This window comes from Filicampus tigris, chromosome 12 (genome assembly GCF_054856515.1).
Source record: "Filicampus tigris isolate MCC_2025a chromosome 12, RoL_Ftig_1.0, whole genome shotgun sequence".
NCBI classification, from domain to species: domain Eukaryota; kingdom Metazoa; phylum Chordata; class Actinopteri; order Syngnathiformes; family Syngnathidae; genus Filicampus; species Filicampus tigris.
This window is the reverse complement of record NC_141228.1, coordinates 14,392,987-14,415,378: the sequence shown is the minus strand read 5'-3', so window position 1 is coordinate 14,415,378 and position 22,392 is coordinate 14,392,987. Positions and strand designations below refer to the sequence as shown.

The following is a 22,392-nucleotide window of genomic DNA, read 5'->3' as shown; positions in this document are numbered from 1 at the left end:
TTTCTGAAGCTGAGCCGTGATTGGTTTTTCATATTCTGGGGAAAAAAAATATGTTTGGATTGACTTTCCCTTAAAAGGTCCCACTTTATTTTCATACTATGGGGTCACAGATTTCAGGTACATTCACCTGGCTCAGGCGCAGGCGGCATGAGTTCGGTTCCCACTCGGTTTCGGAATGAATGTGAATGGTTGTCCGCCTCGACTGTATTTGTGCCAGGCACCTGACTGCCGACCAGTCCTGGCTGCAGTCCGCCTTTCGCCAGGAGTCATCTGAGACGCTCCAGCAAACTCGTGACCCCGAATAGGACAAGCGTTACAGAAAATGGATGAGTGGATTTTCAATGTATTATGTCTGGTAACCTTTTGAGTAATGTGGCACAAGATTGAAAGGGAAGCTGCTTCTTTTCCATCCATCCATCTATCCATTTTCCACAGCGCTTATCCCCACTAGGGTCAAGAGTGAGCTGGCGCTTATCCCGGCTGACCGGCCGAGAGGCGGGGTACACCCTGGACTGGTTGCCAGCCAATCACCGGTTCTTCTCCAAGGAGTACAAATACCCAGATGTACTCAAGTATTTCTCATAGCTGATGAAGGTTGAGGAAATGAGAGAAGGATGGAGCGTGAACATAAATCAGAGGCTCCTTAACAGGATTGCCAGACACTAATCGGATCAGAAGTCACTCCGGCTCACATTTCTTGTTTATTTTCTTTACTCCCCTTGTCTCACTGCTTGCTACTGGTGGCACTCCTCTGTATTGGTGTGTTTTGACTGGAGTTTTCATTCAATAGTGTGACAAATGGCTTATAATCTTAAGTCCTCTAGAAGGCCAGAAGCCGCAAGGTTATGCCGAGGGTACTAATTTCCCAAGACGGTTCATTATTGCTCTTCATTTGGTAATAGATGCTCACAGGCTAGAAACTCTTAACGATGTTCAGTTGTTCGTACAGCAGTGCATATTTATATACAGTAAAACAATTATAGATGTTTTGGAAAATCCTCACTGAAATGGACAGACTGCCACCGGGTCTTTCTCGGAAGCGCGCTCCCTTGAGGTGGCTTCAGGCAGTCATTCATTCAGAAACTGTCTTCCGCTCTGGTTCGGTAACAAACATTCAATCTTGGCCAATGTTGTTTTTTTTTCCCCTCACGTCAAAACATCTCTACACAAAACTTCTCCCTCTTGATATTTAAAGCTTGAAAGGGGTAGTAACGTTTCACCCAATGTTGGAATTTCTTCAATATCCAAGGTACCAAATTTTCATTAGAATGTTGCGGGAATATTTTCTAAATGATTGTCATAAAACTGGAAAACACGCTGAAGTTGCCTTTTTTCTTTATATCTCGCAAGAAAAATGAAAAATCCCATAGAGCAGGTGAGCAGAATTGAGTTTACATGACATGTCGTGACGTGAACGCTTGAGTTTGAGCAAACCGGTTTGTCAACTCAAAATCGGAAATCAGAATCAGAGCGAGCTGTTGCCACGGGCGACGCGATGTTCCATTGTTCTCGCGCGACCCGATGCCATTTTGAGGTGACATCGTAGTAAATGCAGCTCCGCTTTCAAAGGCAAAGGGCAGACAGTCAGAAGAACGCAATGTGCGCGACTACATGGATTTAATCATTAAAAGACCATTTGCGGATTGAAGCTTTATGTTGTTAACTGGATGTGATGAAGGGGGGAGCGCTTGCTTCTTTGTGCTCGGTGATTGCTTTTGCGCGCGTCGTAGCCATCTGCACGGCGGCTCTCAGGTGATTTACACCGCGGGGGCTCGTCCTCCCCTGCCGCCTATCTCCTCCAGGTTAGCCAAGGTCTCGTTCATCATAGCTTCGAGTCGGGTCTCACACAAAGATCATGCACGCTTGCATTGGAATAAAAAGGGGCACGATACAATGTCAAATAATGACCTCATTTGCCACCCGGCCTTCCATTTGTCACACCAAAGGTAGCCGACATTACCTTCACTTTTCCTCCCCCTTTCACATCAAGCTTCCGCTTCTCCTTGCTCAGACATGCCAGGGCGTAAAGATGGAGAGGAGCTTGATGGACAGAGGACCCCCCCCCCCCCCCGCCCCCTCGCGCAACAATCCTGCTCATGCGTTGATGCATGCGATAGCAGCTGTGGCAGAGACTAATGGGCTTCCCCCCCGCCCCACACACACCTCGCCACTTTTTTCGAATTATTTTCTTGATAAAAGCGTGATTATGTCATTCATTTCACCGCGACCTTGACGCAATCGTCTCGAGCCTTCAAAGTAAGTTGCTTAGTGACTCGCTGAATGGAGCCGTGATAGACTTTAATCCATGCAAACCCATGTCACCTTAATTCTGTAATATCTTCGCCTTTCTTCACAGCAGCGGTTTTATTCTGTGGGCTGCTATGTTGAACTTCTTTGATAGTTTTTTTTTTTTTTTTTAAAGTACACTCGGGTCCCACAGGAAATAATGTACAGTAAATTGTTTGCCTAGCAAGTCACTGTTTTGGAAAACATTTTACGTTTATAACTCTCATACTAGTGTAAGCAGAAGCTAAAGTATGTATAATAACATGAAAATAAAGTAAAAGGGGTCGCACCCAGTTCCATTTTTAGTTCTGCAGTTATCAGAATTTGCCCTCTGCTGTCTAAAATACGTTTTGTAATGTCAATTAAAAAAGAAAAGCGAAAGTAAAAGCAAAACACACTAGATGCTCGCTGAGTGTAAGGATTTGTTTGTTCCATTACTCCTTGAAACCAGCAGTGGCCTCATCTTTGTTAAAAGCTTTTGTCAGACCAGTGAGCAAGCCTTGGCAGAAAATGACTGATGTCATAAATAACTTGAGTCACCGCCAAAGGCTACGGTCAGTGATGTAAACCGTGACCCTCGACTTCATTTATTGATTGAATGTCAAACTGTCAAAGATGCTCATGTTAAACCATTTGTTGTTGACCGACATACCGTCGTTGCCAAGTGACGACTGTTGCATCCGCCATGGTCACCATGATGAATAAATCTCACTCGTACGATTTCTTTTGTCTTTTGCTTCTGCAGCTCAAGAGCGCCATCCAACTGGTCAACCTCCCCATCAGCCATGACACCAAACAGTAAGTGCCTGTTCCACATCTTGCGCTACTTTGACCTTAAACAATCTTAGCACCGCGGTTTCCTGGAGGTTCGCCACAAATTGTTCTGTGGCACTTCTAATTAAATTTGACATCGCGCAATTTGTTCTAGAGTAAATAAATTTTTATTCACACGACCTTTATTACTGTTAACTAATATAACAATATACTATAACCGTGAGGATCAGCGGTATAGATAATGGATGGACGGATTTATTAATAAAAACGTATGCTGTAAAAGTAAAAATGCAACAACATCCTGTCAAAATCAGGCCTTCAAATTCAGAGGTAGTCAATAAATAACAGTTTCACCACACTTTATGGTTACCTTTTTAGCAGGCCATAGCAATCACACACAAACTATTTTTTGCTTGTTTATTGCGTGTGACCATCGAATAAGCCACAGTGTGGCCCAAGAAAGTCTGATAAAACTGTTATTATGCTTTTATTTTGAAGCAATGACCTCTGACAGGATGTGATACGCAGATGTTGCCGGAGCACAGTGGGCTGCTTTGAGAGCACGCATTGATTCTGGCAAATAAATGGCAGTCGCTTTTTTTTTTGTACAAAAACCAGGACAAAATTTTGAAAGATAAAAAACCGTTGAAAACCGAATGATAGGAAAACTACAACTTATGAAACTTTACCACTGTGCAATGATGATTAGCGCTTCAAGTCAATCAGCAATCACATGTTTTCATATTAACATTATTGAAGGTTTATCCCTGTTTTTCTTTTTTTCAAGAATTTTTGGGGTTAAATTTTGTATTTTTACTTTCCTCCAATATATTTATAATGGGTGTCATTTATACACGGATTTTCACCATCCGCGGGCCAGCCCAGTCCCTATCCCCCGTCAATAGTGGGGATCCACTGTAATTATACTTTTTTTAAACCTGTAATATAATTGTGAAGTCTTAAGAAACAGCCATTTCTATTTCTATTTGAATATGTAATCCTGTTTGGTGTTACTGCATTTCTACCTCGCATTATTATCAAATAGTGTGAAATTTATGTCTGTGCGTAGGTACTATATTATTACCAGATGTAATCATAAAAACAAACCCCACACTTCCTCTGAATCAATTTCGTCTCTTCTTTCAGCAAGTAGCTGACACAATCTAGTGCTTGAAATACAGTATTCTATTCTGTACTTTACTACTGTATATTATTCATAATATGTGGACTTGCTATCTCCCAGGAGGGTTCATTATGAGGCCTAATAAGGTGAGTTGAAGTTGCAGATAGGACTGGCATGCATACGTAAGCGTGACACATGTTAATTAACATGCGTGTCTTCGGTTATTGCTTCTCAGGAGGCCAGACACGATGAAGCAGAAGAACGCGTTCCCACCAAACTTCATCCACTCGCTGGACTCCACACACATGATGTTGACAGCGCTTCACTGCAACAGGTAAATAATTTAAAAAAACAAAAAAAAAAAAAACATGATTAATTAAAATCCTTGCATTTATTCATTAATCACATATTTATCAAAGAACCAGTTTTGGCACAATAAGCTGGGTTTTTTTTTAATTCCAAAACATTTCTGGTCGCTAGAACTAGTGAACTAGTCGTTGCTGTTCCACGTAAGTCCTGTAGGTGTTTGTAGCGCAATTTTAAACTGTTGCCGACCATCAAAACAAATCAAGAAGAATGAATGTCTGTGTACTAAGAATGCTAATGCTAAAAGCGCTAACAACAAAGCAATGCGTGTCTGTTACCTTTTCGGTTTTATATTAACAGTTTACTATGCCAATACTTTTTGTACATTTGAAGTTAAATAAAAAAATTTAAAAAACTGCATCGTAGTGACATTGCCACCTACTGGCCTGTTTTTTTTTTTTTAATCCTTTCACAGCAGCCGTGTTAGGCAGAAGACCATATACTGCCTTCTATGTGTCTGTTCGATGCAATGAGTCTCCACTTCTTACAAAAAAAAAAAAGGACAATGCCAATCTTTACTGCGGCCACAACAGTTATTTTGCAAACATACGCTACTACTGGTTCTTGCATACTCTCAATTCATGTTACAGAATAGTGTCGCTTACAATGCAGTCCTGTGTATTGCCTTCATTTGGTAAGCCTGAAGCATTTTTTTCTTAACCTTGTCTATGCTTCATATTCCCCTTTCAATCTGGCCTCCCCCAAGCTTCGGTTTGACGTTCGTCTCAGTTCACGACTGTTTCTGGACACACGCCCTCACGGTGGACACCATGAACAAGGTATTCACTTTTACTTTGCATTTTCTCTCCCAATCGTCTGAACTCTCCCACCGTTCCGTGACCACCCTGGCCTTCTATCCCTCAGTCTGATCCGATATCGGCCGGGTGTAGAATTCTCCTCTTGAAGCTGAAGGTGTTGTGTGTCAGTCAATTCCTCCCATTTTTACTTTCAGCCTTTTGTTCTCAAACAGATCCGAAGGATAATGTGTTTTTGAAAACACGGACAAGCTGTTTCTCGCCCTTTTCTAGTCGATGCCTGTTAAAAATAGCACCCAAGTAAATGGTATCACATTTTCTAGCAACTGTATCTTCAGAGGAGTCAAGCTGTTTATGTCCTCATACCATCTCGACCGAATCAACCAAGTGGTCCTCCCCTCAGTACAATTATCCTCTCGCATAATTCTGTCTCTTGGTGTGCCAGGGTCCGCCCACCCAATTACACAGGTAATTGAACTCAGCGCCGGCGGAAGAAGTATTTAACGTATTAGTCGACACTCGAGCATGTGAAGCAGAAAAATGCAGCTTTATGAACCAACCAAGATCACTCCTCCACAACAAATATGCCAAGTGATAGTTTCAGCTGCTGAGAAACAAACATAGCAGTTTTGCTGTCCATAACAAACACCTGGCCGGTCGCCGTAGTAACGTAAATATGTGACACATCCCCCACGGCCGCCTTGGGCCGCTGGCGCCACAATGTCGTCGTTAGTAAAGCGCTCACCTCCAAGATGCCGTACTTGCTTTTTGACATCTGCCCTGTGCTACAGTGAAAAGCAATGATTGATCCTTAAATAGAACACCTCTCCAATGTACCAGAAGACACCCCCAGTGTGAGAATATCCCCACTCAAGTTAACGACAAACAACAGTCAGATGGAGCCCGCCCCGAGGAGGACAAACGTGCCAATTGGTTTCCCTGAGATGGTTTCGGTTTGCGCCGGAATTCTTTGTTCAGCAGCTGCCTGGGTTGCTGGCAAATTTTGCGGTGAAGTTGCCAGAGGTCCTGGGCTGGGTTGATTACTTCATTGAATATTCCCCGAAACGCCTTTGGAGACGGCTTCTCGTAAGAGAAATGAACACTCAGCTTTCCTGGCGGGCATTCCTGCAGTCAGCATACCAAATGCACGCTCTCTCAAAACTTGGCCCATTTGTGGCCTCATGTTGCTGGCAGCCTACGGCGCGCCTCAACTTTGCCTATAGAGCATTGTGCAATCATCAAGTCATCTAATGAGCATCTTGATTTGCCACACCCGAGAGGTGGATGGATTTGTGAACAATATTTGAGAGTGAGTCCATTTGAGAAATAGGCCGTTTACGTGCATGGAAAATTTTTTCCTTGCGTCCATCCAGTTTATGAAAATTGGAATCCAAAACAAGTGTTGAGTTTATATTTTTTAGTGGACATATATTATTTTTGCCTCAATAACCCAAAATGTATAAGTATCAATTTCTTCATCATATATGCATATGGACACAGTACATATACTGTACCATGGTTATTGATCCCTGCAATCCCTTTAAAGCGTCACTAAGTGATGGTATTGCTTAGGAATATATTTTCATCATACTGCGGTATACTTTTTTCCCCTCTTTTTTGACAGTTAAGATTCCTAAAAATATTACTTAAAACATCGTGTGTACAAATCGTAAATCGTGCGCGCCCCTTTGGTAGGTCTGCCGGGAGCAGTTCGTGGCGCTTCACAATCAGCCCATCCTCCAAGACCTGTCCGACTTCCTGCTCCACAAGTACTGCTCCAAGCATACGTAAGTGCCTCACCCCGTCCGTCATAAGCAACATGGTTGGATAAGCATATGCGTTACTGGAAGTTGTTGTGTAGTTCATGAGGTGGCATTTTACTCTGTGTTCCTAGGAGATTTTATTTTCTTTTTACCGTGTTTTTTCGACTACAAGTTGCTCAAGTGCAAATTGCACCAGTCAAAAAATGCATCATAAAGAGGGAAAAAAACCTATTTAAGTCGCACTTGGACGATAAGTTGCATTTTTGGGGGAAATGTATTTCCAAAAAAACAGACATATGTCACACATTAGTTGCCATGACTACTACTTCTTCCTTTTGTTCCTTTTAGTTTCTTTTAGTAGTTGGCAAATACTTTTAGTGTATTACCGCCACCCTCTGAAATGGAGTGCGTACGACAGCATTCAGTGATTTATTACGATTAGCGAACGGGCATTTTGGATGCAAGTCTGAACTCCGATTTATTATATCGTCGCTGTCCTGTGAAAAACACTTCTGTCCAATTTTGGATTTAAAAAAAAAAAAAATCACGTTAATGCGATGTCTCTAATGCGGAAACACCATTTACGTAAAAATAAGAAAATTGAAAAAAATGGACATACATATTTTTCACAGGACAGCGACGATATACGATATAAGTCGCACCTGAGTGTAAATCGCGCAACCAGCCACATTATGAAAAAAAGTGTGACTTATAGTCCGAAAAATACAATACTTAAACTATGACGAGTTTGAAATAAACTTGTGAAAGCAGGAGTTTGAAATAAACTTTTGAATTTGAATAAAACCTCATATACTATCTATGCAAACATGTAAAGCCACAAAACATTTGTGTGCTTGGATACCAGAAAAAAAGATTAAAACAGATTTTGTTAATGATTACAAGTAGGAATAAAATCAAATGTCTAAAGTATGCAATCTCTATTTTGTATTGGACTTTTGACTTAAGGCTTATTAAGATCTCTTTTTAGCAATGTATACAATATGTGGTTGTAGTTTGCAGTGGTGTAGAATTGCACTGCACTATATCGAGACAGGTTTTCCCTTTTCATATACACTAGTGAAATAAGGTAGATGAATATGGAATATTATATCAATTGTCTTGACAGATTTTTTTTTTCCTTCCTTTTCTGTGATGCTTGATGTTTCTAGCCTAAGGCAGGCTTCTGCTCATCTCCTCGTTTTTTTCCTCTGAGATAATTGGACATCGTATCCTTTACTTTGTAGCCTTCGTCCTCTCTTGACAAAGTTCACAAAGGGCATTCTTCCATAGATAAGAAGACTTTTAAAAGCTGGGTTTTTTTTTTTCTTTTTCGTTTTTTTTTTGGGTCGTTTGTTTTCTTGTCACAATCGTCATCTATAATTGCAACCTAATTCTATTGTGCTTTGTGAGCCGCCCTTATGTTTCCCTGCAACTTGCCGGTTCCTTAGGACAACATTACGCTAGATTGTCCTGCTATGGCTGAGTACAGAAAGAATCCTTTGAGAACTCCGCCGGACTGACTTCAATGCCTTTTAATGTGGCTGCGCTGTGAAGTTTTTACTTTGTTTCTGCAGTTCTCCCAACCCCTCACTTTTTACTGTGCCCCTTCATTGGCAGCTCTGTCAAGAAAATCCAAAAGCATCTGGAGGACCAGAGGCTCATGCTGCTGCTGGCCAAAATACCGCAGACAGGTCAGTTAGCATGCGGCTTGTTTCGAAACCTCTGGCCCACCGCTAAGGGCGGACCGCCGCTCCCAGACGCCGAGCATGCTGTGTTGTGTTTGTCCTAATTGGTTGTAAGAGCATCCGCATGGCCTGAAGCGCTTCACTGGAACTCACTGAACATCCATTTTCTGCTTCAGTCAAAAGCGGCTTGAGCTCGTAATGGCTTTTGCTTGTTTAAATTCGCCACTGATTGTTCAATTCTTTTGGAGAACTACTTTTGATTACGAGAAAAAAGGGAGGAGCGCTACCCCGATGAACGACCAATCACGGCTCACCTGCCGATTGGTCGTTATTTGAGCCCTCAGGGTGTGTGATGTCATTTTAAGTTGACGGCAAGTGACAAAATGGCCGCCGCCTGAGATGGACAAAAAACGGTGGATTTTACAAACACAATATCAATCAGAACGCTGTGTTTAGACTAGTGGGGCTGCATAGAACATATGATTGTATAGACATTTTTGGAGTGAAGTGTTCCTGGTAAGTTTTTTTTTTTCGATTTTGTTGGAACAGCCGTTCCCGGAATGAATTGCCCACTGTGATTAAAATCCATTTGTCCTTCTTACGACTTGGAGACGTAGACAAAACTCCTCGCTGCAAACATTAGATCGAACCCATTTCCACATGAGCGACAAACTTCTTTGAAAAATCGATGAATGGATTTATCATGCCCATCCCCGGCGCGCGCACGTCTTTGACTCCCCCGAGTGATGGTTGCCAGGGCGACGGCACACAGATACACGGCCCTGTCAGCCAGGTGGACGGAGGTCCTCTTACACAACCGGCCCCATCGGTTTGCATCTCATCTGCGTGCTAACTAACTACCGTCTGCTGAGCACCAACAGCTGGCTGCTGTGAAGTGATTGCTGTTAATTGTGTCCCTCCGCTACATAATCAGCTTACGTGGCCCTGTCAGGTGTATTTAATACCGAAACTCATTGGATCTTTTTAATCTTCACTGGGATGGATACCGAATTTATTATTCTTCCTGTTTAGCCGCTTAATCCGAGAGAGGGAGGTCGCCCCGATCCCCAATAGGACCAAATGTCATCTGGGACACAAATAGGCATTTTCGTGGCAAACAAAGTGGGCTTGGATCTTTAACACACCAACATATACTGTCTTTTATTTTTCAAAATTACTTTGTGGGTGAAATTAGGATTAAAAAATAAAAACAACTTACAAAAACGTATATTTATGATTAAATTATGAATCATTCTAAATTATAATGTAAAAAAAAAAAAAAAGGGCAAAAATCGAATGATTTTCTCACTTTTAAAAGAGTCAATAAGTATCCTCCGATTAAATCAGGTGGCCGATTAATCGGTCGGGCCCTAGTGATCATACATTTAAACGATTTTCATGGTCATAACAACACTGAGGGAAACCATAATGACGATGGAGCCCCCAATGAAAATAATTTTGACCCCCCCCCCTTGTCATAATTACCCTGCCCTGATTATTCCACTTTGGACAAATAAATGTGTTGTACAAATAAAGGCCTCCCCTCTTAGAGAAGCCCTCTAATAAAAAGTCACTGGTCAACAGAAAATTTTAATCAGAGATGTCCCTAAATGTATTTTTGAGGCTGATTTAGAAAATCTTCCTTCTCCAGGGGACTTTGATCTGAACCAGGTGAAAGAATCCACATACTTCTTCAGCTGAGCGCCACCATTGAGTCGCCACCGACAGTTTCAGCATTGATCCGGACCAAGACCCCGTCCGCTTTCTCCTGCCTCTCGGTCTGCAAATCGTTTTGGCATCCTGGTAATGAGCCTGATTGCACGGGCTCTTGTGCGCCAGGAGGCGGGACGCCGCGAAAGACTCGAATCAAGGAAAAGCAGCGTTTTCGTTACAAAACACTTGCATCAGAAATAGAGCTGCACTCGTGCTTCTCCTCAAGTATCGGTGATTGGCCGTGTGCATGCGTGCGTGTCTGGTGGGCGGGCAGGTGTGTGAGGCCCCCCGCCAACAATGACCTCCCATCATCAATCTCATCACCATCCATCAATCAGGGTGTGCAAGCACATGAGCATTTGATGCGACCCACTCAGCCATACTGAAATTAAACAAAACCTCCAAAAAAACACACACGTAACATTTTTACTGGAAATAAAAAAAATAACCTACTCTGTGAAACAGAATAAAGTTGCATATTTTTAAGTAGTCTCTTTTTTTTAGGGGGAAATAAAACAAAAAGCAGTATGTTTTCAGAAAAAAATTATGTAGTAGAAGTACTACTATTACTACAATAACTGATGAATGGGAATGCTCAAATTGAAATTAAATACTTGTTTCCACTTAATCTTGTGATATTTTGACTTTTTTTCCGAGATCCGAGAATTAAAAGATGTCAAGCAAAAGTCCATTATTAGAGGGGGAAAAAAAGTTATATTACAACAATAATTTTTTATTCATGGGAGATTTCAATTATACTATACCGGTAAATTACTTTTCCTCCTTGAATATAGACTATAACCTTGTCATATGAGTTATGTTGAAAACAGACTCTTGTACGGATGCGTCTTTTAAAAAGTAATTATATTTTTCCCCCAAAAAAACAGTTATCAAGAAAGAAAAAGTTAGACTAAAAATCTTGTTTTTTTTTAATACATCTGGAAATCTTTTTCGTGTGAAATGTTTTTATTCAAATTTGTAATATTAAAAGAATATGACTAAAATTAAATTAGGAATTTGTTTCTCAAAAAAATAAGACATTTTTTTCAAGCAGAAAATCAGATACTCTTGAATTTAAAACAAAAGTGTATTAGTTGGAGAAAAAACAGTTATACTATCAGAGTAAAGATTTTTTTTTCATTCTTTTAAAATGACTCATCTCGCTTTCGTGACTCCCCCCCCCCCCCAAAAAAAAAGTGTGGTTCTCCATCCTCCGTTATAGTGGGAGGATGTGACAACCGTCCCAAAACACAAAATGTCACTTCAAGTAAAACAACACACGCTTGTTCTCAAGATCAAGATGTCATATTTTAAAAGGCCTCCTCTTTTAAGAGTCATCACAAAAGCTTTCCACAGCTTCAGCAGCGCGGCATCTTTTTTTTTTTTTTTTTTTCTTTTTACCTGGAATACATGTGCACGGAGCGTTTAATAATAGCACAAATGGCACGTGTACAGCACTTTAAAGAACAATGTGCTCAGACAAGTGAGGAGACGCCGCTCATACAGTATTTCCTAATGAACGGCCTTTCAGCGGGCGGCACGGTGGTCGACTGGTTAGCACGTCCGCCTCACAGTTCAGAGGTCGTGGGTTCGATCCCGGCTCCGGCCTCCCTGTGTGGAGTTTGCATGTTTCTCCCCGTGCCTGCGTGGGTTTTCTCCGGGTACTCCGGTTTCCTCCCACATTCCAAAAACATGCATGGTAAGTTGATTGGACACTCTAAATTGCCCCTAGGTGTGATTGTGAGTGCGGATGTTTGTCTCTGTGTGCCCTGCGATTGGCTGGCAACCAGTTCAGGGTGTCCCCCGCCTACTGCCCAAAGACAGCTGGGATAGGCTCCAGCACGCCCCGCGACCCTTGTGAGGATAAGCGGTACAGATAATGGATGGATGGACGGCCTTTCAGCGCCATTGCAGTTGATCATGTCTGCTTACTTCCTATTTATACGTGAAGTCATTTCATAAAACTGTGATGATTGCTTGTTTATGACGGGGATTGACGGTTTTTGTGGCCGCAAAAGTCACAACGCTCAATTGAAAGTCTTTTTTTTTGTGTGTGTGTCAGCTCGTATTAAATGAAAAATGCATTATTTTTGGAAATGCGCCACTCTGGATTATTTCTTTGGGCAATCATACAAGGTGTGTGAGGAAAAAAAAAAAAAGAGATTGATGTATTCACCATCACAATCCTTTATTGCGTTGAAAAGTTTTGCCAAAAAAAGGGTCACATGATTTTAATTTTTTTTTTTATTATTGTGCTTTTCCGACATGCTAAATCGAGTTCCCTGAACAGGAAGCATTGGAAATCACACTGACTGTACTCAACGATACTGAATTTTATTCTTATTCTATTGCATTGAAATATGGAGTATAAGAGACAATGCATTTATATTGTACAGCCACACACAAAGAATATATTATGTGGAGACTACAGTATAATGCTAGGCACTATGTAGGTATGCACAGTTTGTTGTGGGTTTGCAGAATGGATAAATGCAAAAATATATGACACTGTAATAAGATATAAGTAAATAACATTTACTTACAATTCACTGCAATAAGAAATCTCCTTGTATGTAAAACACTTTGCATCACAATGTGTCGTTGCCATTGGTCCAACAGTTACAAAATGTAGTTGTTATATTGCTGTGGTGGAAAAGTAAATTGAAATGTTAGCTAGATATTCATGAGCAAGTCAGCATCACCAACATGGAAGGAAAAAAAACAATATAAGAGCTAAACTGGTATTCTGTTAAATCAGGTCATTAATAGGGCCCAACAGATTAATTGGCCGATTGCTATTTTAAAATGAGCCGTTTTTAAAAAAATTTTTTTACATTAACTCATTCACTGCCATTGACAAATTTATTTGTCTTTTCACAGTCCAGCCATTCAATCCCAGGATCTTATTTCTATTTTTTTCTTTCACAACTTTTTTCAAAAGTTACGGTAAAAGAGGGTCTAAAGATGTCTGGCAGGGAATGAGTTAAAAGATAAGACAACAATAATGATTTTTTTTAATATTCCCTCTCAACCAACGCCCTAACTCCCCCCCCCCCCCCCCCCCAAATGGCAGATTTTTGCAAAATGTTTTCTCTGTTGTAAAGTTAAACAAATACTAAACATTATAATAGTCAAATATTCTGCCTGTAATTCGGATCTCTATTTTTTTAGGCGTCAATGATTTTTTAAAGTTATCTTATTCATTATATATATTTTTTTGAGTTAAGCGGCTGATCGATCAGTTGGCAAAATTTAATTCTGCCGAATCAAAAAAAAAAAAATCCAATCAATATCCGTCAGGCCCTAGATTATTTTTGTTGAATTAATTTTATTATTCCTTGTAATTTTACCACAACAACATAATTTTATGATAAAGTTGAAGAGCTTATAGGACTTCTTTGTACGATAGTCAAGATCTTGTCCCATCTACTCCCTTTATAATTATGGGAAAGTTGTACTATTGTGAGATGAAACTTGCATCTCAAATTATTTCATGGGGGATAAGTAATTTTCCTAATGTCATTTTTTTGGCAAAGTGGTGATACATAATTATGAGAAAAGTTGTAATTTTAGAACAAAGTCATCAAATGAATCATTTTCTAGTACTAAAAAAAATATATTAAAAAAAATCCACCACTTTAAGGTGGTAGGAAAAATTTGCATGGTGTCCATTTTAGTGTTATTGCCTATTAACATTTCACAGCATGAGTGAATGTATCGTCATAAACCTCTTCTGCAATTATTTCTCCATATGTAGTCTATTCAAACAAACCAAAAAATGAAGTCCACTGATCTTTGGTTTGATTCGTTTTATATCTCAGTCGAGCCAGTGAGAATTAGTGTTAACTCAATTTTTGTCATTTTGTCCTTTTTTATGGCTGATAAAATCTTGGGGATTTATATCTTGATGTATTTGGCAACGATGACTTCTTCTGGATACGTGTTTTTACAGAAATAGTGCTTTTCGTCAGATTTGTGTGGATTCCAAACATCCGTTAAATCTATCAATATTTCAGGAAAGATGATCAATAGGATTGACTTATATTAACATTAATATGCACTGGCACCAGAGCTAAAGCACTTTATCCATTTATGAATCTTCTAGCAATCTATCGCTGAACCTCACTTTCCGGGATGAAGCAGCCATCTTGGAAATGTGAGTTGGCCCAGTGTTGCACTGATGAATCAGGTCAAATGGTATTCATCTGCTATTCATTTCTGCACTTGACTTAAAAATTCCAGAAACGGGGAGTTAGCCCTTTCTAGTTCTCAGTGGCCCGATTGTGAATATTGTTTTTGATTTGTTGTCTGAGACATTTGGTGTTCACAATCATTATTCCTTTTACAATCCACATTGGTGCCTTATTGCACCACATTCTCTACTGTATCATCCACCTGTCCATTTTTTTTTGTAGTGCTTGTCCTCATTTGGGTGGTGGGTGAGATGAGGCCTATCCCAACTGGCTGAGCGAGAGACGGGGTACACCGTGGACCGGTCGCCAGACCATCACCACTGGTCAACAGCAAAATTTAATCTAGAGATGGCTTTGTGTGTCGCTAAACATTTTTGACGCAGATTTTAAAAGATGTCTTTACTTTTCTCTAGCACATCAGGTTTTTGAGATCTTTCCATTTTTTGTTTTTTTTTGTTTGACCTATAAAAGCTTGCGCAATATGGATTTCTTTTCCATGTGTTGTAATTTATAGCTTTGATGTTTCAGAAAAAAATTCCACCTGTTGCTGAATTCATTAAAAAATGTGACTACATATATTCCTGTATTACATATATCATTATTATGAAAACCTGATGCGCTTGAGAAAAAAATGAAGGCATATTTGGAATCAGCGCAAAAAATAAAATAAAATCATCTACAAGTTGACTTGCACATCTGATTAAATAATTTTGCAAAAATTTGTCGACCAGTGTAATATTAAGCACCCAGAAATAGGTCTCACTGGGGCATAATTTCGGCATAAACAAAAACACAGCTGACCTGAAAAACGCAGCTTAAAATAAAACGCTTTGAAAGTCTCCAGATATAGTACACAAAGTGAACAAAATGAAAAGTATCATCATCTTTTGGGGGGGCGGGGGGTGGTTGGGCGGGAGATCATTGTTGGCACAGAATAATGGATTCCAGTGGAAGGGGAATTAATAAGAGTCCCAAACAGACCTGAGGGATTCCATTTTGCACTGTCATTAGGCAGTAATGGTGCAGCGGGCATTAGGGAGATGAGCTGAATAGAACGTCTTATCCCATTGAGAGACGGCGAGAGTTTGCGCAGTAACCAAAATGCTTTTGGACACAAATCGTTGGAATCCAATGAACTCTTATTGGGGCTTTAATGGCACGGGGTTTAGCTGCCACTTAAAGCCTGCGAAGCACTTGGCTGTTGATCCAAACTGTGTTTACATTCCACTCGCTATGGCGGTGGACCCACTTTGGCCCAGTGACCGCTTGGATTTACATTTTAATGATGTGCTTTGGAATTGTTTTACGTTGACAGCTATACGATTGGATGAAATGAATTGCTAGGAATGAATTTGTAGGGTTAACCACAAATGCTGAGGGTAGAGTATGACGGCCGCACTGAAAAGAGTAGTTTTAGGAAAATACAATGAAATAGTTAAGTGTAAAGGCTTAGTTGCAAGTGTGGGAAAAAAAAGTCAAGTTTTGAGAATTTTTAAAAGAAAGAAATGATCAATTTATGTTGGAATACTATTTAAGTATAGTCAATGAATTACAAGAAAATTTGTGAGAAAAATATGGAAAACCTGTATTACAAAAAAATCATTCCATCACAATTTTTCGAGAGCAAAAAAAATCACAATATTGTGAGAATAAATAAGAATATTCCCAGAATTGTTATTAGGAGAAAAATGTTTTGATTTTACAAGAATATGGTCATAATTTTATGAGATTTAAAAATCTATACAATCAATTACGACAACAATACCAAAAGTCACATTTTTACGAGATTTTTACGAGTGAAGTCATACTGTTGCGAACAAAAAGGAAATTTTCAATAGTGAAATTATGAGAAAACGTAATATGTACCGTAATATAGTCGGAGCATTGAATACTATATTTTACAATCATAACACTGTAATATTGCAACAAAAATAAAATCGTCATTTTGTGAGAATAAAATTGTATTGTTTCAGAAATAAAATTATGGGAAAAGGGGCAAAAGTTATACTTTCACGGAACATCACATCACATATCTGCGTTAAGATGTTGATGATGTCATTATATAAAAGCACAACTCACCAAACCATCGTGAGTCTGAACAATTTAATGTGATCATGAAAGTGATTACAATAATCTGAAACCGCCTCTTGTATTGAGTTAAATCTCTTATTTAGTTATTTTATCATTTAGATTTTTTTTCTTTTCAGTGTGGCCCTTCATACTACCTTCGCCTTCTCTTACACTTTGCCCCCCCCCCCCCCCCAAAGAAACTGTAACGTCCGATACATTTGTAGTTGACAACTTGAAGTCCCAGCAAACATTATTATCAGCCTGTTGATTGAACTCCGCAATTGAATGACCTTTGAGCTGTGCTGCGCAAGCCCCAAAGGAAATCAGAAATCATTTTTTTCCGCCTGAATGTGTTGTAAGGCAGTTCATACAAATATATTTTCTTTTTACAGGCAATGGCTCAATATTCAAGCTGGACAGTACATGAAAGTTCTTTACCAATGCAGGACCCATACAGTGGAACATCTAAAGCTGAACACATTTCATTTCAGAAAGTGTAATTTGTTAAGTTCCATTCTTGTGTAAAAAGAAGTCAACCACTGTAAGATGTAAAAACAGCAAAGGATTGATTTTCTGTAGGCTCGCAGTCGTGGGTCAGTCGCAGCTTTTCCCATTGTCAGTGCCAAATCCTATACATTGGGCGACTTAAGAGGTATTCTTTCCCCCAAAAAAACGTGGTTGGACTCCACATGGTTGATCTCAACTTTTGATAATCCACTGCATTTTCAAACTAAATATTTAGGTTTCTATTTTCGTGCTCAGTGCAATTCTGGCGTGAAGCGCAGCCTATATCTGCGCAGGGGTGGGGTAGACTTAAGTTTTGGTGTTTTATTTTTGGGTAAAAACTATGCCTTGTAATTGGCTGGCAACCAGTCCAGGCTGTATTCTGCTTCTCATCCAAAGTCAGCTGGGATAGGCTAGAATCAAGAACTGCACTGGTCTTTGTTGACCGACTGAGTACCGCGTGCACCGACTTAGGAGTTTCCGAGTTACGAGCCATCATTCGGTCGAGTTTTTGCTTCGTTGCGTGAAAAAAATTTTCAGGTACGAGCGAACTTCAGATAGACCACTTCTCGATGCAGCACAGAACCTTACAGCATCCGGCCAGCGTTCTGCATCTCACTCACAATTAGAGATGGGATTGATGATACGAGAGCTGGGTCATTAAACCCGTAAGTTAAGATACCTCTGTACTAGCAAGAATCAGTAATCGGGGTGAAAATGAGGCTTCATAAATACAAATAACGGAACAATGTTAAATCGACCATAGTACATTGGAGGCTAGAAGACTGACCTGGATAATGGATACTAAGGACACATGTCCCTATCATACCATGGCGTTTAAAGCTAGTATAGAAAATCAGAAACTCGGACGCAAGCTCCTGTTCTTATTCTAGTCCTCAGTCAAACAAAGTGGATACAAGGATAGTTAGGCATACAGTACATCGTGAACTACCATAATACAAAGGAGGCAAATTTGGAAGGTTGCGACTATGCTATACTATCGTTCTGTGCATTTATTTTTATTTATGTGAGTAGAAACAACCCAATGCAGAAGAGTCTAAAGTTAAATACTGTAGCAGAGTCTACTTCCGCCAGTCACTCATTGCATACATTCACGCCGTCCCACTGGAGTACTTAAGTTTCCTTGTATCGGTCATGTCAAGACCCTTGTGAACTCCAGAAGGCTTTGATTATGATCACAAGTTTGAGGACAACCGGGATCGCACTTTGATCTGCTCCGTCTCCGGAAGGCTCGCGATGGAGTCCTTCTTGGGTCGTAGCAAGTCCCCGCCAGGAGTTCCCATGGCGAAACCTACCCCAGTTCCGAACGCTCCCACCGACAGCTGGTGCGGTAGCACAATCCTGTGCGGTATAGCACTGCAGACACCCGCATGGCCCGATGGGGTCTGAACTGGTCCGATGGAAGTAGAGGAGACCCGCGTGGATGGGGGTGGACTCGAGGCTCCTGGATGCATACCCTCGTGGGGCAACGAGGGCTGAGAGACCGACAGCGCCCTGGTGTCCTGGCTGAGACTCTCCATTGGCAAGGAATGCGTGCTCTTATGCGTGCTGGGCCGGTGCGTCGGGCTCGCCGTGCGCTGCTGGACCAGAGACAGTTGGGAGCCAGTGGCGGGACCGACCAGCATGCCGGAGCCGTAAGGGAGTGATCGGGGGCTCTGGACGGTGGGGCTGGACATGACTGAAGCGAAGGCACCAGAAGCAAGGAGCTGTGACTGCAACGGTGAGCCAGGATTGGATACATTCTGCAAGATCTGGAATCTCCTCACCATCCTGGGAGACCGCAATGTCCCGCCCCCCACCGGGTTGCCCTGCATGGGTGGACAAAGGCTCATGGCTACAGCCTGCTGCAAGGTGGCAATAGCGGAACTCTGGGGCTGTTGAGAGGAACCCGGCGGAGTAAAAACCCCAGTGTGCTGTGGCGGCGTAACGGGCAAGGGCTGCGGTCGCGGAACGTCCACCTGTTGAACCATCTCGCGATCGTATTTGACGATCTCCTGGATCATCTCGTTCTCGCGGTTGTTGAACACCCCTGAGTTGAGATCGTGCTGAACTTTGTGCATCAGGATGGAGTTTTTCTTGCCTGAAATGAGAGGGAAAACGCAGGCGTGTTGTTATTAGGGTAACGGATGGTGTCGCGGTTCAGAGCTAAGGTTCTCAAACTGTTTGGGTCCAGGGACCCCTGACAAACGTAAGATATTTTTACATATTTTTGCAGTAACGCATTGTATCCAAAAAGGTACAATTTTTGAGAGTACGATAAACTGCCTCGCGCAATGTGCTGTTTCATCACGTCTCAAGACAAAGACATGACAGCCATAGTATCCGATCACATGTGGCAGCCTGTTCTGGTAAATTTTAATTCCAGATGAGCTACAAATGGAAGTCTTGTCATTTAAATATGCGGCAGACGTGAAGCAAATGAACAAGCCATTTGTCTTCCCAGAAGTGCAAAATGCGGAGGACATCGTATTCCTTGGAGGACATCAGAGTGCCTTTGTGGACCCACGTATCGTCTCTTTTTATGTTATTGTTGTTTTTTTTTGTTTTTTTACATAACTCTCAGTAAAACAGAAGGCAGTGTCACCTTACCCAGGGGAGCAGAAGAGATAATCTCTTGACAGGGCTCATCTGTTGATGAAGAGGTTTCACCAATGCTTTTTTTTTTTTTTTCCAATCCAAAAAGCCAAGACCCATCTGTCTTGGGGTCTTTTCCAATACGGTATGTCGGAGTTAGAGCAGGGTTGGGGTTAGGATGAGAATTAGGGCTACAATTTTTGTGAATATTGTAACTCAAAAGTAACACAAAGTAGCACATTACAATTCATAATCAATGATATCGAAATACTTTTCACTTACTGATGTGTAATATTGTACATTTTGCTCACCAACGTATGAGGCGATGAATCCAAAGAGCATGTTTGTGTTTGTCTTGTTACAGTTTGACAGCTGTATGGATCCTCAATAAGCATTCATGCTCACAGATGCTTCATAGTGAAATCTTTGAAGCGTGTCGTACGCTTTGAAAACAGATGCTGATATTGGAATATTGTTAACTCGTGGAGATGCATTGATTGAGTCATTATTTCAGGTCTATTCAGATTGTGTATTCTTGGGGCAGCTGCTGTTTGATGCTCCCCAGCCGACCCCCCCCCCCCCCATACACGCACACACACACAAGGTCCCGCAACAGAAGGCACTGTGGGTGATTATCGTCCATTGGGTCCACACGGAGAGTGTTTTTGGTTGATTAGCTCTTTAAAACACACTGTCCAAATACACACGCTGACTGGCGATTGCTCATGTGTGGAATATGGTTGCTATGGCAACAGATGGGACGTGAGAAGAGGTGGGACTTTTGCAAATGTGTAAAGGCAAGCTGCCGTATGAAGCGGAGCATCGGGGGTCATTTCTGAACATGGCCATGACTGTCAATCTACTCCCAAAGTTTCTGGAACGGAATGGTTTAAAGCAGCGGTGTAAAAGTCATTTTTGTGTATATACACGTTACAGCATATTGGTTGGACGCATGGGCACGAATAATTCCAAGCATGCGAGGGGTTTTGAGAAAAGTGTCTCTGCAACACACAGCACATCAGCGACAATTACATGACGCAATAAGCTGCACACTGTGTACTGACTCGAAGCATGAAACTTCACGACCTCCGGTGACCTGCTGTTAACACATCGCTTGCAGGATTTTTTTTAGCAAAAAAACGCCTGACTAAAACCGCATTACTATAGAAGGTGTTTTTTTTTCCCCCAAAAAATTGTCTCTTTTTCACAAAAAAACACCTTAGTATATGTGGTCTTTTTTTAATTATTATTATTTTATTTTATTTTTTTCAAAAAAACGCCTTACTATACATGGTTGTTATTTTTTCATTTTTATTTATTTTTTTTTTCAAAAAAACGCCTTACTATATAGGGTCATTTTTTTCACAAAAAACGCCTTTCAATACATGAGTTTTTTTCCCCCAAAAAGCCTTACTAAACATAATGGGTTTTTTTGTTTTGTTTTTGTTTTTTTTCAAAAAGACGCCTTACTATACATGGTCTTTTTTTTCCTCACAAAAAACGCCTGAGTATACATGGTTTTTTTCTACAAAAAACGCCTTATTATACATGGTCGGTTTTTTTTTCCACCAAAAACGCCTTACTATACATGGTCGTTTTTTTTCCTCACAAAAACGCATTACGCATGGTCGTCTCACTTCTTATCAAACAATGCCTTTGATGTGTTCGTTAGCATTCAACATGATGCTAACACTTTGTTTCTGTTAAAACAGCCGGTCAGCAGCAAGATGACTATAGTTGAGTGGTTAGAGCAGGTGACTGTGACATGAATGACCAGGGTTGATTCCAGCCCGAGACAGCTTTCAGTACTACTATAAAATGCCTTACTAAACAGTTTTTTTTTTCCAACAAAAAATGCCTGACTAAAAAACGGCTTACATGGTGTTTTAAAAAAACAAAAAAACGTCTTACTATATACTTGGTCGTTTTTAAAAAAAAAAACTCCTTACATGGTCGTTTTTTTCACAAAAAACACCTTACTATATATGATTGATTTTTTTTTTTTTTTTTTAAAACACGCCTTACTATAACACGCCTTACTATACATTATATATATATATATATATATATATATATATATACACACTAGGGCTGTCAATTTAGCGCGTTATTTTCTAAATGAATCCAACCTCCTTTTGACGCCGTCAATTTTTTTGATCGTTTATATAAAAAATAAAAAATCAGCAAACTAGCATAGCTCAGACAGAAAAAAAACAAAAAACTAGCTCTAATATAAATGAATGAGGGACAGAAAAAAAAAACTAGCTGTAATTTAAATGAATGAGAGAAAAGGTGCTAGATACGGTAAGAAGGTGTTTGAGTGTTGTGACACGTCTCCACTGAGGTGAGGAGAAGAAAAAACACGGCTGTGAATACATTTTCACGCTGCCTTCATCAGACATCTTCGTCGTTATTCATCACAGCTGTCAGTTAGCGCCGTGATTCCTTATGCTTCGTTTCCTCTTGTGAATGACTCCCAGGCCTTTCTGAAGAAGACTACCTGTGTCTTCATCTTAACAGGGAAGCGAAATCCTTAGGAATGCATTTTTTAAGACACTTTCCACT

The 22,392-nt window shown here is 40.6% G+C and overlaps 2 protein-coding genes across 3 annotated transcripts in view; one reads left to right on the top strand and one right to left on the bottom strand.

Annotated features, from left to right (window-relative positions):
• Window positions 1–10,601, top strand: part of polrmt (polymerase (RNA) mitochondrial (DNA directed)) — a 40,440-nt gene extending 29,839 nt beyond the window's left edge. Inside the window, exons 16-21 of one of the 2 annotated variants that reach the window (XM_086046983.1) lie at window positions 3,032–3,084; window positions 4,419–4,517; window positions 5,256–5,328; window positions 7,000–7,091; window positions 8,685–8,758; window positions 10,404–10,601. In XM_086046983.1, coding sequence (XP_085903109.1) covers window positions 3,032–3,084; window positions 4,419–4,517; window positions 5,256–5,328; window positions 7,000–7,091; window positions 8,685–8,758; window positions 10,404–10,453 — 441 coding nt within the window. In that variant the 3' untranslated portion in view covers window positions 10,454–10,601. The remainder of the gene's footprint in view (window positions 1–3,031; window positions 3,085–4,418; window positions 4,518–5,255; window positions 5,329–6,999; window positions 7,092–8,684; window positions 8,759–10,403) is intronic. The other variant, XM_086046984.1, reaches the window with a different exon arrangement.
• A 2,968-nt stretch (window positions 10,602–13,569) lies between these two features.
• hcn2b (hyperpolarization activated cyclic nucleotide-gated potassium channel 2b) overlaps window positions 13,570–22,392 on the bottom strand; it is a 29,830-nt gene continuing 21,007 nt past the window's right edge. Inside the window, exon 8 of the mRNA XM_086046985.1 lies at window positions 13,570–19,333. Coding sequence (XP_085903111.1) covers window positions 18,429–19,333 — 905 coding nt within the window. The 3' untranslated portion in view covers window positions 13,570–18,428. The remainder of the gene's footprint in view (window positions 19,334–22,392) is intronic.